Source organism: Entelurus aequoreus, linkage group LG07 (assembly GCF_033978785.1).
Source record: "Entelurus aequoreus isolate RoL-2023_Sb linkage group LG07, RoL_Eaeq_v1.1, whole genome shotgun sequence".
NCBI classification, from domain to species: Eukaryota; Metazoa; Chordata; class Actinopteri; order Syngnathiformes; family Syngnathidae; genus Entelurus; species Entelurus aequoreus.
In genome coordinates this window covers 18,790,095-18,812,193 of record NC_084737.1, presented here as the reverse complement: position 1 = coordinate 18,812,193, position 22,099 = coordinate 18,790,095, and the positions used below count along the sequence as shown (strand labels likewise).

The 22,099-nt window shown below is 38.2% G+C and overlaps 1 protein-coding gene across 1 annotated transcript in view; it reads left to right on the top strand.

Moving 5' to 3' along the window:
* Nucleotides 1-22,099, top strand: part of hspg2 (heparan sulfate proteoglycan 2) — a 337,691-nt gene that overhangs the window by 191,816 nt on the left and 123,776 nt on the right. Inside the window, exons 31-38 of the mRNA XM_062052774.1 lie at nt 5,738-5,805; nt 5,897-5,961; nt 10,234-10,374; nt 12,978-13,169; nt 13,399-13,437; nt 18,025-18,246; nt 18,340-18,393; nt 18,713-18,796. Of these exons, the coding sequence (XP_061908758.1) occupies nt 5,738-5,805; nt 5,897-5,961; nt 10,234-10,374; nt 12,978-13,169; nt 13,399-13,437; nt 18,025-18,246; nt 18,340-18,393; nt 18,713-18,796 (865 nt within the window). The remainder of the gene's footprint in view (nt 1-5,737; nt 5,806-5,896; nt 5,962-10,233; nt 10,375-12,977; nt 13,170-13,398; nt 13,438-18,024; nt 18,247-18,339; nt 18,394-18,712; nt 18,797-22,099) is intronic.

Genomic DNA, 22,099 nt, shown 5'->3' with positions numbered 1-22,099 from the left:
GGTCAATTAAACGCTCAAAATGGCCAGAAAAAGAGAACTTTCATCTGAAACTCGACAGTCTATTCTTGTTCTTAGAAATAAAGGCTATTCCACAAAATTGTTTGGGTGACCCCAAACTTTTGAACAGTAGTGTGTATATATATATATATATATATATATATATATATATATATATATATATATATATATATATATATATATATATATATACACGTGTGTGTGTGTGTGTATGTATGTATGTATGTATGTATGTATGTGTATATGTATGTATGTATGTATGTTTATTTGTATGTATATATGTATGTAATATGTATGTATATATGTATGTATACATGTATATGTACAAATGTATGTATATATATTTTGAGGTGGCGACTTGTCCAGGGTGTACCCCGCCTTCCGCCCGAATGCAGCTGAGATAGGCTCCAGCACCCCCCGTGACCCCAAAAGGGACAAGCGGTAGAAAATGGATGGATGGATGGATGGATGGATGGATATATTTTATGTATATATATGTATATGTATAAATATATATATATATATATATATATATATATATATATATATATATATATATATATATATATATATATATATATATATATATATATATATATATGTGTATATGTATATATATACATATATACATATATATATATATATGTATATGTATAAATATGTATACTGTATATGTATAAATATGTATTTGTGTATATGTATAAATTTGTATACAGTATATACATGTATGTATATATGTATGTATGTACATATTTATATATGTATGTATACATGTATATTTACATCTTTATATATGTATGTATATATGTATATGTATGTATACATGTATATGTACATCTTTATGTATGTATGTATATATACTTATATGTATATCTAGATATGTATATATGTATAAATGTATATGTGTATATTTTTACATGTATATATACTGTATGTATAAATATGTATATGTATGTATACAGTTTAAGTGTATATGTATATATACATGTATGCATATATATGTACATCTTTATATATGTATGTATACATATGTATATGTATAAATATGTATATGTGTGTATATGTATATGTATACACATTTAAAATGTATAGATACAGTTTAAATGTATATATATATATATATATATATATATATATATATATATATATATATATATATATATATATATATATATATATATATATTTATATATACGGTATATATATATATATATATATATATATATATATATATATATACGGTATATATATATATATATATATATATATATATATATATATATATATATATATATATATATATATATATATATATATATATATATATATATATATATATATATATATATATATATATAAAACATCGATATTAAAAGAAGCTCCTCCTCCCTGCAAGCATGCTCTCCAGTCTGCCGAGACACATGATACTTCCCGTCCTAAATGAGGATTTGGCGCTTCCGGGTTCTGCCTTGCTCATAAACAAATGAGAATGGAAGGGTGGTGAATACATCGTAAGTCCGCGTCACAACACACCTCATACACACCTGCTTTGCCAGAGAATAACACGCAGCCAGAATTCCAACTTTCAAATAAAAGCGGTCACTAAAGGTGAAGTATTTGCTATATGAGCAGAGATCCGCCTCCACAAGCCCAGAGGGTGTGTGTGTGTGCAAAGCGTGCAGAATGTTATGTTTGTGTTTTGATTCCGCAACACATGAACTTATTATTTATAACTCTGCAGGATACAAGTACCTGCTTGTATCTCCACTAGCCCTATCGTCTATATTTCAGGTGTCGCTATCGCTGAGACTTCTGGGTAATGTAGTCCATCTACAAGTAAATGCAACAAACCTCCAGAAGCAACCCAACTTTTTTCACTTCTATAAGTGCTAAGAACTAGACACAACTCAGAGACACTCTTCTGTCCTCCTGGTCAAAGAAGTGAACTGGTGGTGTTTAAAGTGGGGCCTGGGGGCCATTTGTGGTATGCAGCTTTTTTATAGGCCCACATATACGGAGCCCCTAAAGGGACATGGATGTTTTGCGAGCTCTCGCAAAAGTTTTTCTTCCTATGTCAGTGAACCGGAAGTGGAACAGACACAGCGATGGAGGAGCGGGAGCATGCGGGAGCCTACCCATCATCTGTGCTCTGTTGTGGGACCATAATACGATTTGATGTCTTTATATGTTAGGCCAATACTAAAATAGAAATCAATAAACTTCTCCCATGGATGATGGGTAGGCTCCTCCATCGCTTTGTCTGTTTCACTTCCGGTTCACTATCGCTGTGTCTGTTTTACTTCCGGTTCACTGATATAGGAAAAAAAACTTTTGCGAGAGCTCGCAAAACATTTTTTTCCCTCCATGTCCCTTTAGGGGCTCCGTACACATAGCACATTATAGGAATTTTTTTATTTTTAAATAAAGCAAAAAGGCATAATTCATTTAGACAAAGCTGGAATAGCACATTGTACGAATTAAATACAAAAAACAACAACATAAAACATTTAAAAAATCAAACAAAAAGGCATAATTTATTCAAACAACGCTGAAATAGCACATTATAGGAATGAAGTAAAAAAAATAATTAAATAAAGCAAAAAGGCATAATTTATTCAGACAAAGCTGAAATATTACATTGTAGGAATTAAATAACAATTTTTTAAAACAAAGCAAAAACGCATATTTTATTCAGACAAAGCTGAAATAGCACATTGTATGAATGAAATAAAACAAAAATTAAATAAAGCAAAAAGGCATAATTTATTCAGACAAAGCTGAAATAGTACATTGTGGGAATTAAATTAAAATAAGGCAAAAAGGCATATTTTATTCAGACAAAGCTGAAATAGCACATTGTATGAATTTAATTTAAAAAATAAAGCAAAAAGGCACATTTTAATCAGACAAAGCGAAAATAGCACATTGTAGGCATTGTAGGAATGAAATAAAACCATGTAAAAATAAAGCAAAAAGGCATTATCTATTCAAACAAAGCTGAAATTGCACATTGTAGGAATCAAAATAAAAAATAAAACAATAATAAATGTAAAAACTAAATTACAAAAGCATAATTTATTCAGACAAAGCTGAAATAGCACATTGTAGGAATTAAAAACAACATAACATGTAAAACATCAAGCAAAAAGGCATAATTTAACAGACAAAGATAAAATTGCACATTATATGAATAAAAAAAAAAACAAAAACATTACAAAATTTAAGAAATAAAGCAAAAGCATCATTTTTTCAGACAAAGCTGAAATAGCACATTGTAGAACTTAAATAAAAAACAACATAACATGTAAAGAATAAAGCAAAAAGGCATAATTTATTCAGACAAAGCTGAAATAGCACATTGTAGGAATCAAAATTAAATTTGTTTTTTAAATTAAGCAAAAAGGCATAATTTATTCAGACAAGGCTGAAATATTGATACAAATAATACATAAAGACACAAAGATTTGTTTTTAAATGTATGTCTTTAGCCTTGTCATAACAAATACCCAGATGACATTATTTATTTTTTTACCAATAAATCATAAACAAAAATGTCGGTTTCAGAGGGAAAAAAAAGGATTTTATATTTGGCCCAAATCAACAAGATGACAAGTGCTTTGAAAGTGAAGGCGATGCTGATGATGTAGATGTCTCCACCATCGCCCGAGCACCTGGTCCATCGGAGAACATTAAGGCAGTGCCAGGATAACAAATGTCTCTTTGAAAAATCTGAATATTTCTACTCTGGACCCACTGACTGAGGTGTACTTTAATAACTGGACAATATTGTGTGTTGACTTACAAACCCCAAAACCAGTGAAGTTGGCACGTTGTGTAAAAGGTAAATAAAAACAGAATACAATGATTTGCAAATCCTTTTCAACGTATATTCAATTGAATAGATTGCAAATACAAGATACTTAATGTTCCAACTGGAAAACTGTGTTATTTTTTGCAAATATTAGCTCATTTAGAATTTGATGCCTGCAACATGTTTCAAAAAAGCTGGCACAAGTGGCAAAAAAGACTGAGAAAGTTGAGGAATGCTCATCAAACACTTATTTGGAACATCCCACAGGTGAACAGGCTAATTGGGAACAGGTGGGTGCCATGATTGGGTATAAAAGCAACTTCCATGCAATGCTCAGTCATTCACAAACAAGGACGGGGCGAGGTTCCCCACTTTGTGAGCAAATGCGTGAGCAAATTTTTAAACAGTTTAAGAACAACATTTCTCAACGAGCTATTGCAAGGAATTTAGGGATTTCACCCTCTACGGTCTCTAATATCATCAAAAGGTTCAGAATATCTGGAGAAATCACTGCACGTAAGCGATGATATCACGGACCTTGGATCCTCTCAGGCGGTACTGCATCAAAAAGCGACATCAGTGTGTAAAGGATATCACCACATGGGCACAGGAACACTTCAGAAAACCACTGTCAGTAACTACAGTTTGTCGCTACATCTGCAAGTGCAAGTTAAAACTCTACGATGCAAAGCCAAAGCCATTTATCAACAACACCCAGAAACGCCGCCGGCTTCGCTGGGTACGAAATCATCTAAGATGGACTGATGCAAAGTGGAAAAGTGTTTTGTGGTCTGACGAGTCCACATTTCAAATTTTTTTTGAAAACTGTGGACGTCGTGTCTTCCGGAACAAAGAGGAAAAGAACCATCCGGATTGTTCTAGGCGCAAAGTTCAAAAGCCAGCATCTGTGATGGTATGGGGGTGTATTAATGCCCAAGGCATGGGTAACTTACACATCTGTGCAGGCACCATAAATGCTGAAAGGTACATACAGGTTTTGGAGCAACATTATGTTGCCATCCAAGCAACGTTATCATGGACGCCCCTGCTTATTTCAGCAAGACAATGCCAAGCCACGTGTTACAACAGCGTGGCTTCATAGTAAAAGAGTGCAGGTACTAGACTGGCCTGCCTGTAGTCCAGACCTGTCTCCCATTGAAAATGTGTGGCGCATTATGAAGCCTAAAATACCCCGGACTGTTGAACTTCTTAAGCTGTACATCAAGCAAGAATGGGAAAGACTTCCACCTGAAAAGCTTCAAAAATGTGTCTCCTCAGTTCCCAAACGTTTACTGAGTGTTGTTAAAAGGAAAGGCCATGTAACACAGTGGTAAAAATGCCCCTGTGACAACTTTTTTGCAATGTGTTGCTGCCATTAAATTCTAAATTAATGATTATTTGCACAAAAAAAAAAAAAAAAAGTTCAGTTCGAACATTAAATATCTCGTCTTTGCCGTCTATTCAATTGAATATAGGTTGAAAAGGATTTGCAAATCATTGTATTCTGTTTTTATTTACCATTTACACAACGTGCCAACTTCACTGGTTTTGTACTTTCAGAGGACAGTGAAGCGACGCCGCTCTGTTATAATCCGAGTTTCCTCCCTGCAGCAGTGTCCCTCGAGGGGATGTCAAGTAATAAGAATAAAAAGAATTGTGAGGGGTGTACTCGCTTCATCGGAGAGATATTGAACGCCTTTTTTCTGTTGCTGTGCTTTATGCGTCTCTGTGGCATGCAATCAAAAAAGCTTTTTGGGAGAGCTACTTAATGGAAACGCTTACTTCAAAATGTGACTTATTGTCTTCCTGAGCTGAATAGCGTAAGAATGCGCTGTTCAGGAAGTGACTGGCATCTGTTGGTGTTGTTTGGGTTCACTTTGTCCTCTTTTTTTTTTTTTGTCGACCCAGGTGTGCGCCAGGATACAACGGCAACCCGTTACATGGACAGAAGTGCACTGCTGGCAACGAAGTCAACGGTACATGCCGTGCTTGGACACGGAAGGATATTCCTGCACAATACATCCTTATATTATGTATATATAACAAGACAACTTCTACTGTTGCTAGGTAACTGCTACAACTGTGACCCGAGAGGAAGTGAAGGCTGCAATGGCGGAGCTTGTCGCTGCAAAGTAATCATGACATGTTTTTTTTTGTTGTTTGGTAGGGATGCACGATATTGTTTTTCGGTCCGATACCAACAATTTATATCTGCCGTGTTTTCCAGATTTCTAAATTTTAGAAAAACAAATCCATATATTAGCCCAGGGGTGTCCAAACCTTTTCCACCGAGTGCCGCTCACGGGAAAATTAAAGCATGCGGGGACCAATTTGATATTTTTCATTTTCAAAACCATAACAAAATATATGGATTTTAAAAAAAATTTTTTTTACCTTTAGGGCTTAAGGGTCTCAATTATTAAAATGTAAAAATTTGTTAAAAAAAAGTTAAAACTTTTTTTTTTAAATGTATTTAACGCTTACTGTACAGTATATCAACTTCAATCAATCAATCAATCAATCAATCAATCAATGTTTATTTATATAGCCCTAAATCACAAGTGTCTCAAATGGCTGTTCAGGTTGATATTAAGTTAAAAAAAAAAGCCTTTCCTGTCAAAGACAACTTTGTTTTTTATAATAAAACTGAAATATGCAGTATATGGGCGTGCCAGCCCAATGACGTAATATCTACGGCTTTTCACACACTAGTGAATGCAACGCATACTTGGTCAACAGCCATACAGGTCACACTGAGGGTGACCGTATAAACAACTTTAACACTGTTACAAATATACGCCACACTGCGAACCCACACCAAACAAGAATGACAAACACATTTCAGGAGAACATCCGCACCGTAACACAACATAAACACAACAGAACAAATACCCAGAACCCCTTGCAGCACTAACTCTTCCGGGACGCTACAATATACACCCCTCGCTGACCCCTACCAACCCCCCCGCCCACCTCAACCTCCTCATGCTCTCTCAGGGAGAGCATGTCCCAAATTCCAAGCTGCTGTTTTGAGGCTTGTTAAAAAAAAAAAAAGCACTTTGTGACTTCAATAATAACTATGGCAGTGCGGTATAGCTCGGTTGGTAGAGTGGCCGTGCCAGGAACTTGAGGGTTCCTGGTTCGATCCCCGCTTCCGCCATCCTAGTCACTGCCGTTGTGTCCTTGGGCTAGACACTTTACCCACCTGCTCCCAGTGCCACCCACACTGCTTTAAATGTAACTTAGATATTGGGTTTCACTATGTAAAAGCGCTTTGAGTCACTAGAGAAAAAGCGCTATATAAATATAATTCACTTCACTTCACATGTTGGCACTTTTTTCCATAACTTGAGTTAGTTTATTTTGGAAAACCTTGTTACATTGTTTAATGCATCCAGCGGGGCATCACAACAAAATTAGGCATAATAATGTGTTAATTCCACGACTGTGCATATCGGTATCGGTTGATATCGGAATCGGTAATTAAGAGTTGGACAATATCGGATATCGGCAAAAAAGCCATGATCGGACATCTCTAACAGCAATGTTAATATTTGGTTACATGTCCCTTGGCAAGTTTCACTGCAATAAGGCGCTTTTGGTAGCCATCCACAAGCTTCTGGCAAGCTTCTGGTTGAATTGTTGACCACTCCTCTTGACAAAATTGGTGCAGTTCAGCTAAATGTGTTGGTTTTCTGACATGGACTTGTTTCTTCAGCATTGTCCACACATTTAAGTCAGGACTTTGGGAAGGCCATTCTAAAACCTTAATTCTAGCCTGAGTTAGCCATTCCTTTACCACTTTTGACGTGTGTTTGGGGTCATTGTCCTGTTGGAACACCCAACTCCGCCCAAGACCCAACCTCCAGGTTGATGATTTTAGGTTGTCCTGAAGAATTTGGAGGTAATCCTCCTTTTTCATTGTCCCATTTACTCTCTGTAAAGCACCAGTTCCATTGCCAGCAAAACAGGCCCAAAGTATAATACTACCACCACCATGCTTGACGGTATGCTTGGTGTTCCTTGGATTAAAACTGGGTTTTGTGGCCAAACACCTCGATTTTTGTTTCATCTGACATCACATGGAAAAAGATAAGACCTTCTGGAGGAAAGTTCAGATATATACGTTGTGAAATGAGTTATTGACAGAAATATTTAGTAAATGTTTATTTACATACATTAATTGTTTCCAAACGGTGTCCGTAACACGGCAGCAAAACGGCTGATCAAACAAAACAGAAGTCGTCGTCATGGACCCACTAGCTGCGCAAGCTAGCCCTCCAATCGCCTAAACATACTCAATAACTCCACGGTGACATTTTTGGTGAATTTACTGAGGAATTTGTGGAACTGAAACAATACAAAAAGAATGTGGTTGTAAGTTAGCGTATTCGCTAATGCTAACAAGGCCAGCTTGATTACATTACGATAGCACTATGCATGAAAACACTCCGACGGACATCACACATGGGACGGTTTAGCAAGTAAGAATTGTTTTAGTTATATTGTAAAACTTACAAACGTTGCTTGGAGTGTTGAATGTGCTATGGACGGCTAAAAGACGGAACGGCACTTCTACTTCCGGTTGAAAGCACTAATTGGAAGGACACCTCAGCACCAAGAGTAGACAAACAGACACTTGCAAACATTGTAACATATTAGCTAATGCAAACAACGCTAGATTGATTACATTACGATAGCACATGCAACTATGCATGAAAGACAGGCATCACACATGGGACGGTTTAGTAAGTAAGAATTGTTTTAGTTATATTGTAAAACTTGCAAACATTGCTTGGAGTGATGAATGAAGAATCTGTACGAGTAGACGCTATGGACGGCTAAAAGACGGAATGGAACTTCTACTTCCGGTTCGAAGTTTTAAACAGAAGGAATTCACATTCATCTGTGCCAACTCGTCCAAAAGATGGCGCCAACGTACAAACAATAACACACCATATTGATGTCCTTGCATGTGTTTAATGTAAACTATTTACATTAGGGCCGTCAGCAAAGACACATCCATAAATTAGCCACACAGTTTTATAAGCCGCAGCGTTCAAAGCGTAGAAAAAAGTGGCGGCTAATAGTCTGGAATTTACGGTATTATTTGTTTTAATGTGTAGTTTGTGCACACCTTTTTGGCTGGCCCTGGCACGTATTCTTTGTTAACATGCGTCTTTCTAGGCTTTTTAAAACCCCGTCATAGCGATGCTGCCGTTTCAGGTGGCTGATAAGGTTTGATGCGCTAGGCACGTTTTTTTTTTGTACTCTCTTCGCGGAATGTTTGCCGAACGTTTAGTGCAAATAGCACACAAAATGTCTTCCTCCCGAAAACGTGAAGAAGTCCATGACTGTTACCAATATGTCATGCCACGGTTAGCTGCGTGCCTAAGCTAGTAGGGGCAAAGAGTCAGAGTAGTCCATTTGAAGCGAAGACAAAATATGCCGTATGTTTGAAACTCTGGGAACAATCTTTTTTTAAAAATATATTATAATGTCGTTTATTAATAGCACATGTTTGTACGTTGCCAATAAAGGAAACCGATTGCAAATCGATTGAGAAATAAGCAAGCTATGATTTATTTTCAATAACAGTGCATTGTAATGCAATGCCTGAAATGGGTAATTGGCCCCCACAAAGATGGCCGCCATGTTGGCGCCTAGCGTACATTGGCTGATTATATATATACAAATTTCTATGTTTACAATGAGCGCTTGTTTTGCTAACCCTAACCCACATCATTGGGATTAAAAATAATAATAATAATAACAGCTATTTATTTTTTTAAATAATAATAATAGATTTTATTTGTAAAAAGCACTTTACATTGAGTAAACAACCTCTAAGTGCTACAGTCTATTAAAAAAATAAAAAAATAAAAAACTATAACAGCCTTGTAGCTAGAACTAGTATGCATATATCTAAAAAAAAAAGGCTTTTTTTAAAAAAAAAAAGAAGTGTTTTTAAGCCTTTTTTAAAAGCATCCACAGTCTGTGGTGCCCTCAGGTGGTCAGGGAGAGCGTTCAAAAGGTTTTTAAGCCTTTTTCAAAAGCATCCACAGTCTGTGGTGCCCTCAGGTGGTCAGGGAGAGCGTTCCACAGACTGGGAGCGGCGGAGCAGAAAGCCCGGTCTCCCATTGTTCGTAGCTTTGTCCTCGGAGGTTGGAGGAGGTTAGCCTGTCCGGAGCGGAGGGGTCGTGTGGAGGATTTGGGGGTGTGGAGTTCTTTGAGGTAGAGGGGGGCATTTTCATGGAGGCACTGGTTATGCTTATCGGTGTGACGTCCTCATATCGGCCTGATATTTGTCGTGCATTCCTTTTTTTTAAATAGTTTTTTTGTTATTTCACAAGTGGCTTAAAATGCATCACCTCGACGGAGATCACATCCGCACTATATTACAGATGAATGCTGAAAGTCCATCCTGCGCCACATGCAAGCCCGGAACCTTCCATCTGAGCCAGCAAAACAAAGATGGCTGCCTGTCCTGTTTCTGTATGGGCATCACACAGCAGTGCTCCAGCTCCAACTACTACAGAGACCTGGTAAGGCTACTACCACACCTGCCAATGCAGACAAAGCCAAGTTGTGGATAAGGATTGTTATAGTGAGGGCGAGCAAACACATTCCGATGGTTCAAGTAGTCCGTTCTGGTTCTCAAACGGATCGTAATTTCGCCTTGCAGAGCAAGACGCTTCTCCAAGATGTTATCCAGTGTGCGATTTAGTCTGGAAAACACAGAAGTCTTTCAGGGAATGAAATGGTCACAACATATTGCCATCGATGAGAACTTGTCTTTTAAACCACACATAGAATAGCTTGTGTCTAAACTTAAAATTAAATTTTAGAAACCAATCCTGTTTTTGCTTACAAGTTAGGAAATGCTGCATTCTGACCACTTGTATGCCTTAACTGGATTATGGAGACTTGCTCTTTATGACCCTTACGCCCTGCGTTTTATCACTGCTTGTGGCAACCTTGCCCACCATTGCACTATGTATCCTAGAGAAAACTGTCCATCTCTGTATGGCAAGTATGGTTTTTATTTATAAATCGCTTCTTGGTCTTGTTCCCCCTTAGTTATGTTATTTTATGTGTAGAGACACCAGTCAGCTACAGTTTGCGGTCACAGGATATTATTTTTGTGTTGGTGCCTCGAGCCAACACAAGTCTCGGTAAAAAAAAGCCTTCAGATTTTGCTGCTCCATGGTCATGGAATTAGTTACAAAAGGATCTGACGCTACCTGAACGCATCCCTTTGGGGGAATTTTGGGCCATTTTAAAAGATCGAGAAGCTGTTTCTATTGGGCACTGTACTTGTTTTTAGATAGTTTTTACCAAATAATTTTTTTTTCAACTATTGCGTGTTTTTATGTTTATTTTGTAAGTAATTTGTGCTTTTAACTATAGTGTGCGACTACTACTGTTTGTTGTTGTTTTATGCATTTATAAAACCTGTTTTTTATGCCCTCTAGGCCAGGTCAGTCTTGTTTATAAGAGATTTTAATCTCAATTTGTTTTGTTTACCTGGTTAAATAAAGGAAAATACATTATAAAAGGGTAACTTGAATGGCTTCTTACATCCCCTAAATTTGTCGATACACCAGGATAAAATTTACCGTTTTTTTCCGGACCATAGGCCGCACCGGATTATAAGGCACACTGCCGATGAGCGGGTCTACTCAGGTCTATTTTCATACAAAAGGCGCACCGGATTATAAAACGCATTAAGGGGGTCATATTATTGATTTATTTTTTTTAATTGAAAACACTTCCTTGTGGTCTACATAACATGTAATGGTGGTTATTTGGTCAAAATGTCTCTAATAACTAAAGTTTCTTGGGTGAATAATGTAAACTCACTACACCGGTTTGTTTTAGCACTTTCATGGTGAGTTTACTGACAGATATAAGTCAGAACTTTACGATACGTTATATTAGAAATGGCAACAGCGGAGGATGAATGTCCCATAACAAGAAGATAGAGAAAAAGAAGAAGCTTATCGACTACGGTGTCGGCACGGACTAGAAAAGGCGGACTCGTGCTAATTTTCAGGACTTATGCAGATCCCAAATACAGATCAGCAGGTACCAGAAGGTAAGAAAAGTTGCTTTTGCATAATATTGCGAAACAAAACGCCAGATATGTCTTACCTTATACACACACCCTAATAATACTCATATGTTGAAGCACAGTACAATCCATCAAGCGGTGCAGCTTCATAGCTTACCAAAGTCGTACTAAAACATTTTGATAGATTTTTGAGCGCCATGTGTAATGTTCTATATTTTCAATGGAACTATACAATATTGGTGTTATTTACTTGTGTCATATTGCAGTCTACACATATCTCTTATGTGTGACTGCCATCATATTGCAGTCGACACTTATCTCTTATGTGCGACTGCCATCTACTGGTCACACTTATCATTTCACCATGTCCCAAATAAAATAGCTTTGAGGTCGGTAAGCACAACCAAAATTATTCTGTACATTAGGCGCACCGGGGTATAAGGGGCACTGTCGAGTTTTGAGAAAATGAAATGATTTTAAGTGCGCCTTACAGTCCTAAAAATACGGTACTCCAGTCAGCAGATGTCCTGTTGTCATGATTATAAAACGGTAGACGTCTACAATGGCCTTGGACTACTTCTGCTAAAAGAGATGCAGCCATGAAATTGTTTCGGACAGGACCATGGTTCCGACATCGAATATATATTTTGCACGTAATTAAGCTGTCACAGATGTGGAAAGATGAAACCGTCAATCAAGTGGCACCAACGCTCCTGTACTTTAATTCTTGTTGCAATGAGAGGACAATTCCGGTGCACCAGAATCCAAATAGCCTGTCCACCATGTCAGCAGAGGGTCAGGATTAAGGACAGAGAGGGTTGCCTCGCAAGGCAATAAGCGCTGTGGTTGAGTTGGTTTCCACCTAGGGAGCAGCAGCTTGTCTCTGTTTACTCTAGTTATACAGCAGCAATTTTCTAAATCTTGTGTAAGACACTTTGGTTTTGTAAGGAAAAAAAAAGCCCTTCACATTCTGGAATTCTATAATTACAATGCTGTGCTCTGCGTTTGTGTTGTTTTGATTGCTGTGCCTGTGTTTCTCATTGCTTTATCGTGTTTGTGATCCTATTCCTGCAGGTATCCACAGCGTTTTATCCAGGGAATTTCCAGGGATTTGCACTGGTGAACCGCCAACGCACCAACCGCATCTCCACCGGTTTCACAGTGGAGGTTTCCACTGACGGCACTCAGCTGTCCTACAGCAACTTTGACTACCTTGGACAAGAGCCCCACTACTGGCAGCTACCAGAGGTCTTCCAGGGAGACAAGGTCAGTTCCTAAAGGACTTTGGAGCAGAGAACCCTGTGGTGCAACAGAAACCTGTAGACCTTTCTCTCACAAGTTTCGCTTTCCTTCCTTCAAACCTCAGCCGGTCATCTATCTGTCTCTGCGACACATTTGTGTGGAGTGCACTGAAACTGTTTGTTTTCAATCACACGGTTTGATGACCCGAGCATTAACTGTCTCCACTGTTTCATCTGATCATCTATGCTTATAGAGAGATCCGTCCTTGACTCGTATCAAGCGAGCTGAGCAGGTATGAAGGTGTCAGGCGCAGGTTGAGTGTCTTTTGGTCTTTTGTTCTGCTGTTGTTACTGGAAGTCCTCTGACATGTTTTAGACTTCAGTAGTACCTCAACCTACGAGCTCAAGCGGTTCCATGACGGAGCTGGTAATAACACTCTCAAACAATCTCTAATCAGCGTTGTCAACTTGAGTGACTATCAGTCTATCAATCAATCAAAGTTTATTTATATAGTCCTATGTTCTCATTCGTTCAGGTCAACGTGTTCATAGGACATTCAATGGATCACAACTGGACTGTTTGTTGTGTCGTACAAGACAATTCACCTCTCACCTAAGTAGGCTTCATCAGGTTATTCTAATAACATTTGATTGGTCACATCTAGTCCTAGAGTTTGATTGGTAAGATTTAGTCTTGGACTTAGATTGGTCCGATCTAGTCTTGTACTTCAATTGGTCAGATCTAGTCTTAGACTTTAATTGGTAAGATCTAGTCTTGGAATTTGACTGGTCAGATCTAGTCTGAGACTTTGATTGGTAAGATTTAGTCTTGGACTTCAAAAGGTCAGATCTAGTCTTAGAGGTTGATTGGTCTGATCTAGTCTTAGATGCTGATTGGTCAGATCTTGTCATAGACTTAGTTCGGTCAGATCTAGTCATAGACTTAGTTTGTTCAGATTTAGTCATAGACATAGTTTGGTCAGATCTAATCTTAGACTTTGATTGGTCAGATCTAGTCATAGACTTAGTTCAATCAGATCTAAGCTTGGACTTAGTTCGGTCAGATTTAGTCTTAGATATAGTTCGGTCAGATCTCGTCTTAGACTTAGATTGGTCAGATCTAGCCATAAACTTAGTTTGGTCAGGTCTAGCCATAGACTTAGTTCGGTCAGATTTAGTCTTAGATATAGTTCGGTCAGATCTCGTCTTAGACTTAGATTGGTCAGATCTAGCCATAAACTTAGTTTAGTCAGATCTAGCCATAGACTTAGTTTGGTCAGATCTAGTCTTAGACTTTGATTGGTCAGATCTAGTTTTAGACTTTGATTGGTCACATCTAGTCTTAGACTTTGATTGGTCAGATCGAGTCATAAACTTAGTTTGGTCATATCTAGTCATATACTTAAATTAGTCAGATCTAGTCCAAGACTTATTGTAGATTGGTCAGATCGAGTCCAGCAGTTGGTGCCAAATCCCCAACTTTTTAGACTCCAACACTAGGAAGGTGTGCCTGGGCAAGGATGGTTGCACCCTATTGTAGTGGAAAAAAACTGTTGACATGCAAAAGAGCAACCCTTCTGTCAATGCCAATGACAATCCTGAGAGCGAACTACATGTGACCAATCTAACTCTTAAGACTAGATGTGACCAAACTAAGTCTAAGACTAGATCTAACCAATCTAAATCTAAGACTAAATGTGACCAATCTAAGTCTAAGACTTGATGTGACCAATCTCAGTATAAGATTAGATCTGACCAATCTGAGTCTAAGACTAGATCTGACCAATCTAAGTCTGCTTGGATCGGTTCCGGTCGGCACCTTGCTCTTACTAATGTGGCAAGTTACCGAAATGGAAGGCGAGAGCGTTAACAATGTCCGTAACTTTGGCTTTAGAAGAGCAGATACCTTCGAACAGACCAAGAGACCGCCTGGAAACGGCATCCTGTAGCAGCTTCAGGCGTGGGCAGGAAGCCGAGCCGCGGGCAGAGGAGTGAGCCTCAGTTGCGACAATGACAAACGTCGCCATCTTTGGCGGGAAGGCTTTAGAAGCTGGACCACTGCTTAGGGTTGGAAAACAAAGTTATTTCCATCTCTAGCTATAAGCTAATGCCAGCAAGTAAGACCGGATGCTCTTGGGCAGATCTTACTGTGGCATTCGCTACGTCAACCAGCAGCAGGAAGGCTTGGAACTCAAATGTATCCTCGCAATTTACAGCATAACAAAAAGCAGAGAGACCACTCGTGTCTTAAGGACTCGTAAGTTGAGGTACGGTATTGTTAGCTCGGTTTTGTTGGTTTAACCGCATGATATTTGACAGTTTTACGTTGCCAACTCCCAACAGGCTCTCATTTTGGAAACGCTTGCATCGTGCTTCACCTGGTGCAAGCCATGTAGATAGTTCACGGGCCATGAAATAGCTTCATAGCTCGTAGCTTTGCTTGAACCACACTGTCAAAACAATACCAAATACCACCCGTCCAGTCATTAGGAAAACCTTCAAAGCCAACACGTTATCCGCACCAATAGAGTGGCTGTGATCTGGCAGAGGAGCAGCTAAGGTAAGACCCTTCCATCCTGTGGGTGTAAATACTGAATACCCACAGACCCAAAGTGCTAGTCGGGTAATTGGTGTGAACTATCAAACTCCGGAGGATAACACAGTCACAGGTCTACTGGCTCAGCAGTCATCCAGTTACAGATGCTCTTATGTCATAAATACGCAAAGTAGCATGACTTGCTATCTTAGCAGTCATAGCCTGAACATTTTAAAAGAGAACTGCACTTTTTTTTTTTAGGTAATTCTGCCTATTGTTCACAATCATTATGAGAGACAAGAAGAAAAACTTTTTTTGTTGCATTTTAACAAGTAAAAATCGTTTCGTTCTTGGTGGCTAGCAATGCAGCTAGTGTTATCAATCAGTTCTACCTCTAAATCACTTTAAAAATGCATTCAAAAACCATCAACAATACTACATTTACATTCTGTTACCTGTTTAATAACCAAACTGTAGTAACATTGTTATTGTAAGAGTGAACACTGAGGAACTCTTTTTCTAGCGTACGAACACATTGTCATGCTACGGTATTAGCCTTTAGCTCTTTCACCTCACTCTCTCGGCTTCCGTCTGCTCCAACGTCTCACTCTTCCTTCGTGCTCGCTTTTAGAAGCAGCAGTTCATCCTCAGTATGTTCAGGTTCAAAAAGATAAGGTTGTGAATCCTCACTTGTCCAAAAATAGTCATCTTCGTTGTTTGTTATCAAGTCTGCCATGATTAGAAATTACTTGTGTTTGTTTCCACATTTGTTGCCAGAAGTTGGAAGTGCGTTGCTATGGAAACAGAAATAAATGCACCGAGGAATTTGTAACGGCAATGATTAAAATGACCAAAATAGGGTAAATATTGTACATATTACATATTGTTATGAAGGTGTTTGTTACTACATTGTATAGATATACTTGCAGTGTGTATATTGTACATATGACATATTGTTATGAAAGTGTCTGTTACTACATTGTATATATACTTGCAGTGTGTATGTTGTACATATTACATATTATGAAGGTGTCTGTTACTACATTATATATATACTTGCAGTGTGTATATTGTACATATTACATATTGTTATGAAGGTGTCTGTTACTACATTATATATATACTTGCAGTGTGTTTATTGTACATATTATATATTGTTATGAAGGTGTCTGTTACTACATTATATATATATATACTTGCAGTGTGTGTATTGTACATATTACATATTGTTATGAAGGTGTCTGTTACTCCATTATATATATACTTGCAGTGTGTATATTGTACATATTACATGTTGTTATGAAGGTGTCTGTTACTACATTATATATATACTTGCAGTGTGTATATTTGACATATTGTTATGAAGGTGTCTTTTACTACATTATTTATATACTTGCAGTGTGTATATTGTACATATTACATATTGTTATAAAAGTGTCTGTTACTACATTATATATATACTTGCAGTGTGTATATTGTATATATCACATATTGTATGAAGGTGTCTGTTACTACATTATATATATATACTTGCAGTGTGTATATTGTACATATCACATTGTTATGAAGGTGTCTGTTTGGTCCAGCTGGCCGGGAATCTTTTTTCCGGTTTATATTGATAATCACTCCATTTATGCCAAAATAGTTTGGCTCCAAATTCCACATTTTGCAACTTCGAGTCACTTTCACCTCACTCCCTCGGCTTCCGTCTGCTCCAACGTCTGACCCTTCCTTCGGGCTCGCTTCTAGAAGCAGCAGTTACTTCTCAGTATATTCAGCCTTTAAGAAGCTTTAAAGGCCCCAATGGTGACTCTTATTAGCCGCATCTTTCAAGTGTTTTTTTATCATCTTTAAAATCCTATAAAAAAAAAGACGTGTGTGCTCTTGTCTCTCATAAAGTAAGGGGTGCCGGAAGTTGGGTAAGGGGCGTCGGAAGTTGACAGACCCATTAGCGATCCTTTATGAGGAGGTCTGGACCCTCTCCCTGGAGTCCAGCCTTTGACTGAATATTTTTTTACTCTCGGGATTGTGCTGAAAATCACATTTTCCCTCGAGGATTAATAAAGTACTTCTGAAATCTGAAATCTGCTGATTGTGAACGATAGGCACAATTCCCAAAAAGTGCAGTTCCCCTTTCCGATTATGGTAAACGGTCCGGTCCTGACGGGTGGCTGCATCCTTGGTTGCATGTGAATCTTATGGAACCCCACAAGATTAATCTGTGTTAGAATTGCAGTGAGAAAAAAATCATGCATGATTGCTACTTGCAGTGACGTAGTGTCCGTGGTTGTAGAACCCTAAAGCCTCATACCTTGTGTCAGCCCGGTACTCTGTGTCCATTCAGGGTGAGGATGTCAGACATCTGGACGATGAGGTCTGGGCACTTCTCTCCAACCTCTCCTTTCAAAGACCTCCCGTCTCTTCTTCCTCGTCTTCTCGTTTTCCCACCTCTTCCGCTCTACGGTCTTTGCGCAATCCGAGCCTACCTCGTCCGTTGGGCGTCGCCTCTTCCGTTCGGCCAACCAGAGCCCAACCGCAGTACCCGGGCCGTGCGCCTCATCTGCAGGTAAACCCTCAGTCGGAGACCGTGACCTTGTTGGGGTGTTAGTGTTCTTGTCTCACCTTCTTTTGGGGGGGTGCTTCTGTTGTGACTCAATAGAGCAAGAATACTTTGAGCACGACGGACGCCCGGGGCTCTGGAGCCAGCAGCAAGGTACTTGGCAGCGCCGTAACCAACTAGCCAGCAGAACTCAAACACACAGTTTTTCATGTTGAACGGATCCTTTGAACAGATCCTTTGAAGATAGTGTAGATTTGGTTTCAATGTCGTGTGTCATGACGTCTCTTTACGTGTTATTTCCACAAGTTGTCAGAGTAGGACTGTCGGCGGCACAGTGAAGAACAGTTCTCCCGAGCAAAGAGTTCAGCTCCATGTCCCTAATTGCTCCTCCCGAGACCTCCTCTCTTCTCGCTAGTCCTTCTCCGTGTCTGTACCTCAATCTCTTCTGCTTCCCTCCTCCCTTGCCTCCCAGTACTCTCTGGTCTACAAAGGTTTCAGCTTGCACCAGGACCATCTGCTCTACTGGCAGCTCCCCGCACACTTCACAGGGGACAAGGTACTGTGACTGAAAACCCTGGGACAGCACTCTCCGAGCTCCATCCCACACTCACAAGGTCCTTTCTGTCATTGAAATGTTTAAAAGGGACCCATTAAACTTATTTTGGACTCATTTTGACAAGTTTTGTTGATCTATGTACAAACCCCGTTTCCATATGAGTTGGGAAATTGTGTTAGATGTAAATATAAACGGAATACAATGATTGGCAAATCATTTTCAACCCATATTCAGTTGAATATGCTACAAAGACAACATATTTGATGTTCAAACTGATAAACATTTTTTTTTGTGCAAATAATCATTAACTTTAAAATTTGATGCCAGCAACACGTGACAAAGAAGTTGGGAAAGGTGGCAATAAATACTGATAAAGTTGAGGAATGCTCATCAAACACTTATTTGGAACATCCCACAGGTGAACAGGCAAATTGGGAACAGGTGGGTGCCATGATTGAGTATAGAAGTAGATTCCATGAAATGCTCAGTCATTCACAAACGTGGATGGGGCGAGGGTCACCACTTTGTCAACAAATGCGGGAGCAAATTGTTGAACAGTTTAAGAAAAACCTTTCTCAACCAGCTATTGCAAGGAATTTAGGTATTTCGCCATCTACGGTCCGTAATATTATCAAAAGGTTCAGAGAATGTGGAGAAATCACTGCACGTAAGCAGCTAAGCCTGTGACCTTCGATCCCTCAAGCTGTACTGCATCAACAAGTGACATCAGTGTGTAAAGGATATCACCACATGGGCTCAGGAACACTTCAGAAACCCACTGTCAGTAACTACCGTTGGTCGCTACATCTGTAAGTGCAAGTTAAAACTCTCCTATGCAAGGCGAAAACCGTTTATCAACAACACCCAGAAACGCAGTCGGCTTCGCTGGGCCTGAGCTCATCTAAGATGGACTGAAACAAAGTGGAAAAGTGTTCTGCGGTCTGACGAGTCCACATTTCAAATTGTTTTTGGAAACTGTGGACGTCGTGTCCTCCGGACCAAAGAGGAAAAGAACCATCCGGATTGTTTTAGGGGCAAAGTTGAAAAGCCAGCATCTGTGATGGTATGGGGGTGTATTAGTGCCCAAGACATGGGTAACTTACACATCTGTGAAGGCGCCATTAATGCTGAAAGGTACATACAGGTTTTTGGAGCAACATATGTTGCCATCCAAGCAACATTACCATGGACGCCCCTGCTTATTTCAGCAAGACAATGCCAAGCCACGTGTTACATCAACGTGGCTTCATAGTAAAAGAGTGCGGGTACTAGACTGGCCTGCCTGTAGTCCAGACCTGTCTCCCATTGAAAATGTGTGGCGCATTATGAAGCCTAAAATACCACAACGGAGACCCCCGGACTGTTGAACAACTTAAACTGTACATCAAGCAAGAATGGGAAAGAATTCCACCTGAGAAGCTTCAAAAATGTGTCTCCTCAGTTCCCAGATGTTTACTGAGTGTTGTTAAAAGGAAAGGCCATGTAACACAGTGGTGAACATGCCCTTTCCCAACTACTTTGGCATGTGTTGCAGCCATGAAATTGTAAGTTAATTATTTGCAAAAAAAAAAAAAAAGTTTATGAGTTTGAACATCAAATATCTTGTCTTTGTAGTGCATTCAACTGAATATGGGTTGAAAAGGATTTGCAAATCATTGTATTCCGTTTATATTTACATCTAACACAATTTCCCAACTCATATGGAAACGGGGTTTGTAGATCCGCATCGCTTTCTTGTGTTTTTGGCATCCCGCGTAAAGGGTCTTTGTAATTAACTCCACTCTCCACTGTGATTGGTCACACTCCTGTGGACTTTCGCTTGCCAGCCGGAAAAAGGCAACTCTGTCCACTTCTGCCTGGGAAAGCAAAACAAAGTGAACTTTTAACGATTAACTCGGGGTCATTGCTCAACGTTCTCACGCTGTAATCCTGTAGACAAGCGTGTAACCGTTTAACTTCCTAAGCACAGCGGGGGAGGCGGCAGGCCTGCAGTAGACCGTTCATGTGGGCATGCCCGTATAAGTACGTCCGGCACGCAATATGACCCCCCTATGACCCGCCAAAACTGCTGACAGGGTTCACTTCTGAAGGCATGAAACGTATTATTTGACACTTTGGCACCATTTAACACAACATAGTAACAACATTTGTAAGTCAAAAAAAGGAAAAAGCATTGTAAGTCCCCTTAAATAATAGGTCCTAGTTCCCTTTTTCCCCCACAATTACCTCACTTATAAAAATCTATATTTTAATAATTTAATGATATAACTTTCCCCCCCAAAAAATTACCTCATTTATTAATTTAATATTTTAATAATTTAATGATGATCCTAATTGACTTTTTCCCCACAATTACCTTACTTAATATTTCAATATTTAATGATGGAATTCACTGTTTTTCACAATTACCTAATTCATTTGATATTTTAGTAATTCAATTATGAGTCCTAATTCACTTACCTATTAATTTAGTATTTAATAATAAATTCTTATTTACCTTTTTTCACAATTACCTCACTTATTAATTCAATATTTCAATAGTTTAATGAATGATCTTAATTCCCGTTTTTTCACAATTACCTCACTTTTTAATTTAATATTTTAATAATTTAATGATGATCCTCATTGAGTTTTTCCCCACAATTATCTCATTTATTAATTTAATATTTCAATAATTTAATGATGAAACCTCATTCCCTTTTTTTTTTTTTTTACAATTGCATCACTAACTAATTTGATATTTCAATAATTCAATTATGAGTCCTAATTCACTTACCTATTAATGTAATATTTAATAATTTAATAATAAATGATTATTTACTTTTTTTCACAATTACCTCACTTAATAATTTAATATTTCAATAGTTTAATAAATTATCTCAATTCCCGTTTTTTCACAATTAACTCACTTTTTAATTTAATATTTTAATAATTTAATGATGATCCTCATTGACTTTTCCCCCACAATTATCTCATTTATTAATTTAATATTTCAATAATTTAATGATGAAACCTCATTCCCTTTTTTTTTTTTTTTTACAATTACGTCACTAATTAATTTGATATTTCAATAATTCAATTATGAGTCCTAATTCACTTACCTATTAATCTAATATTTAATAATTTAATAATGCATCTTTATTTACCTTTTTTATTCAATTACCTCACTTATTAATTTTAATATTTTAATAATTTAATGATGGGACCTAAATCCTTTTTTTTATATAACCTCACTTATTAATTTAATAATTTAGTGATGATCCTAATTGACTTTTTTCCCCACAATTAACTCATTTATGAATT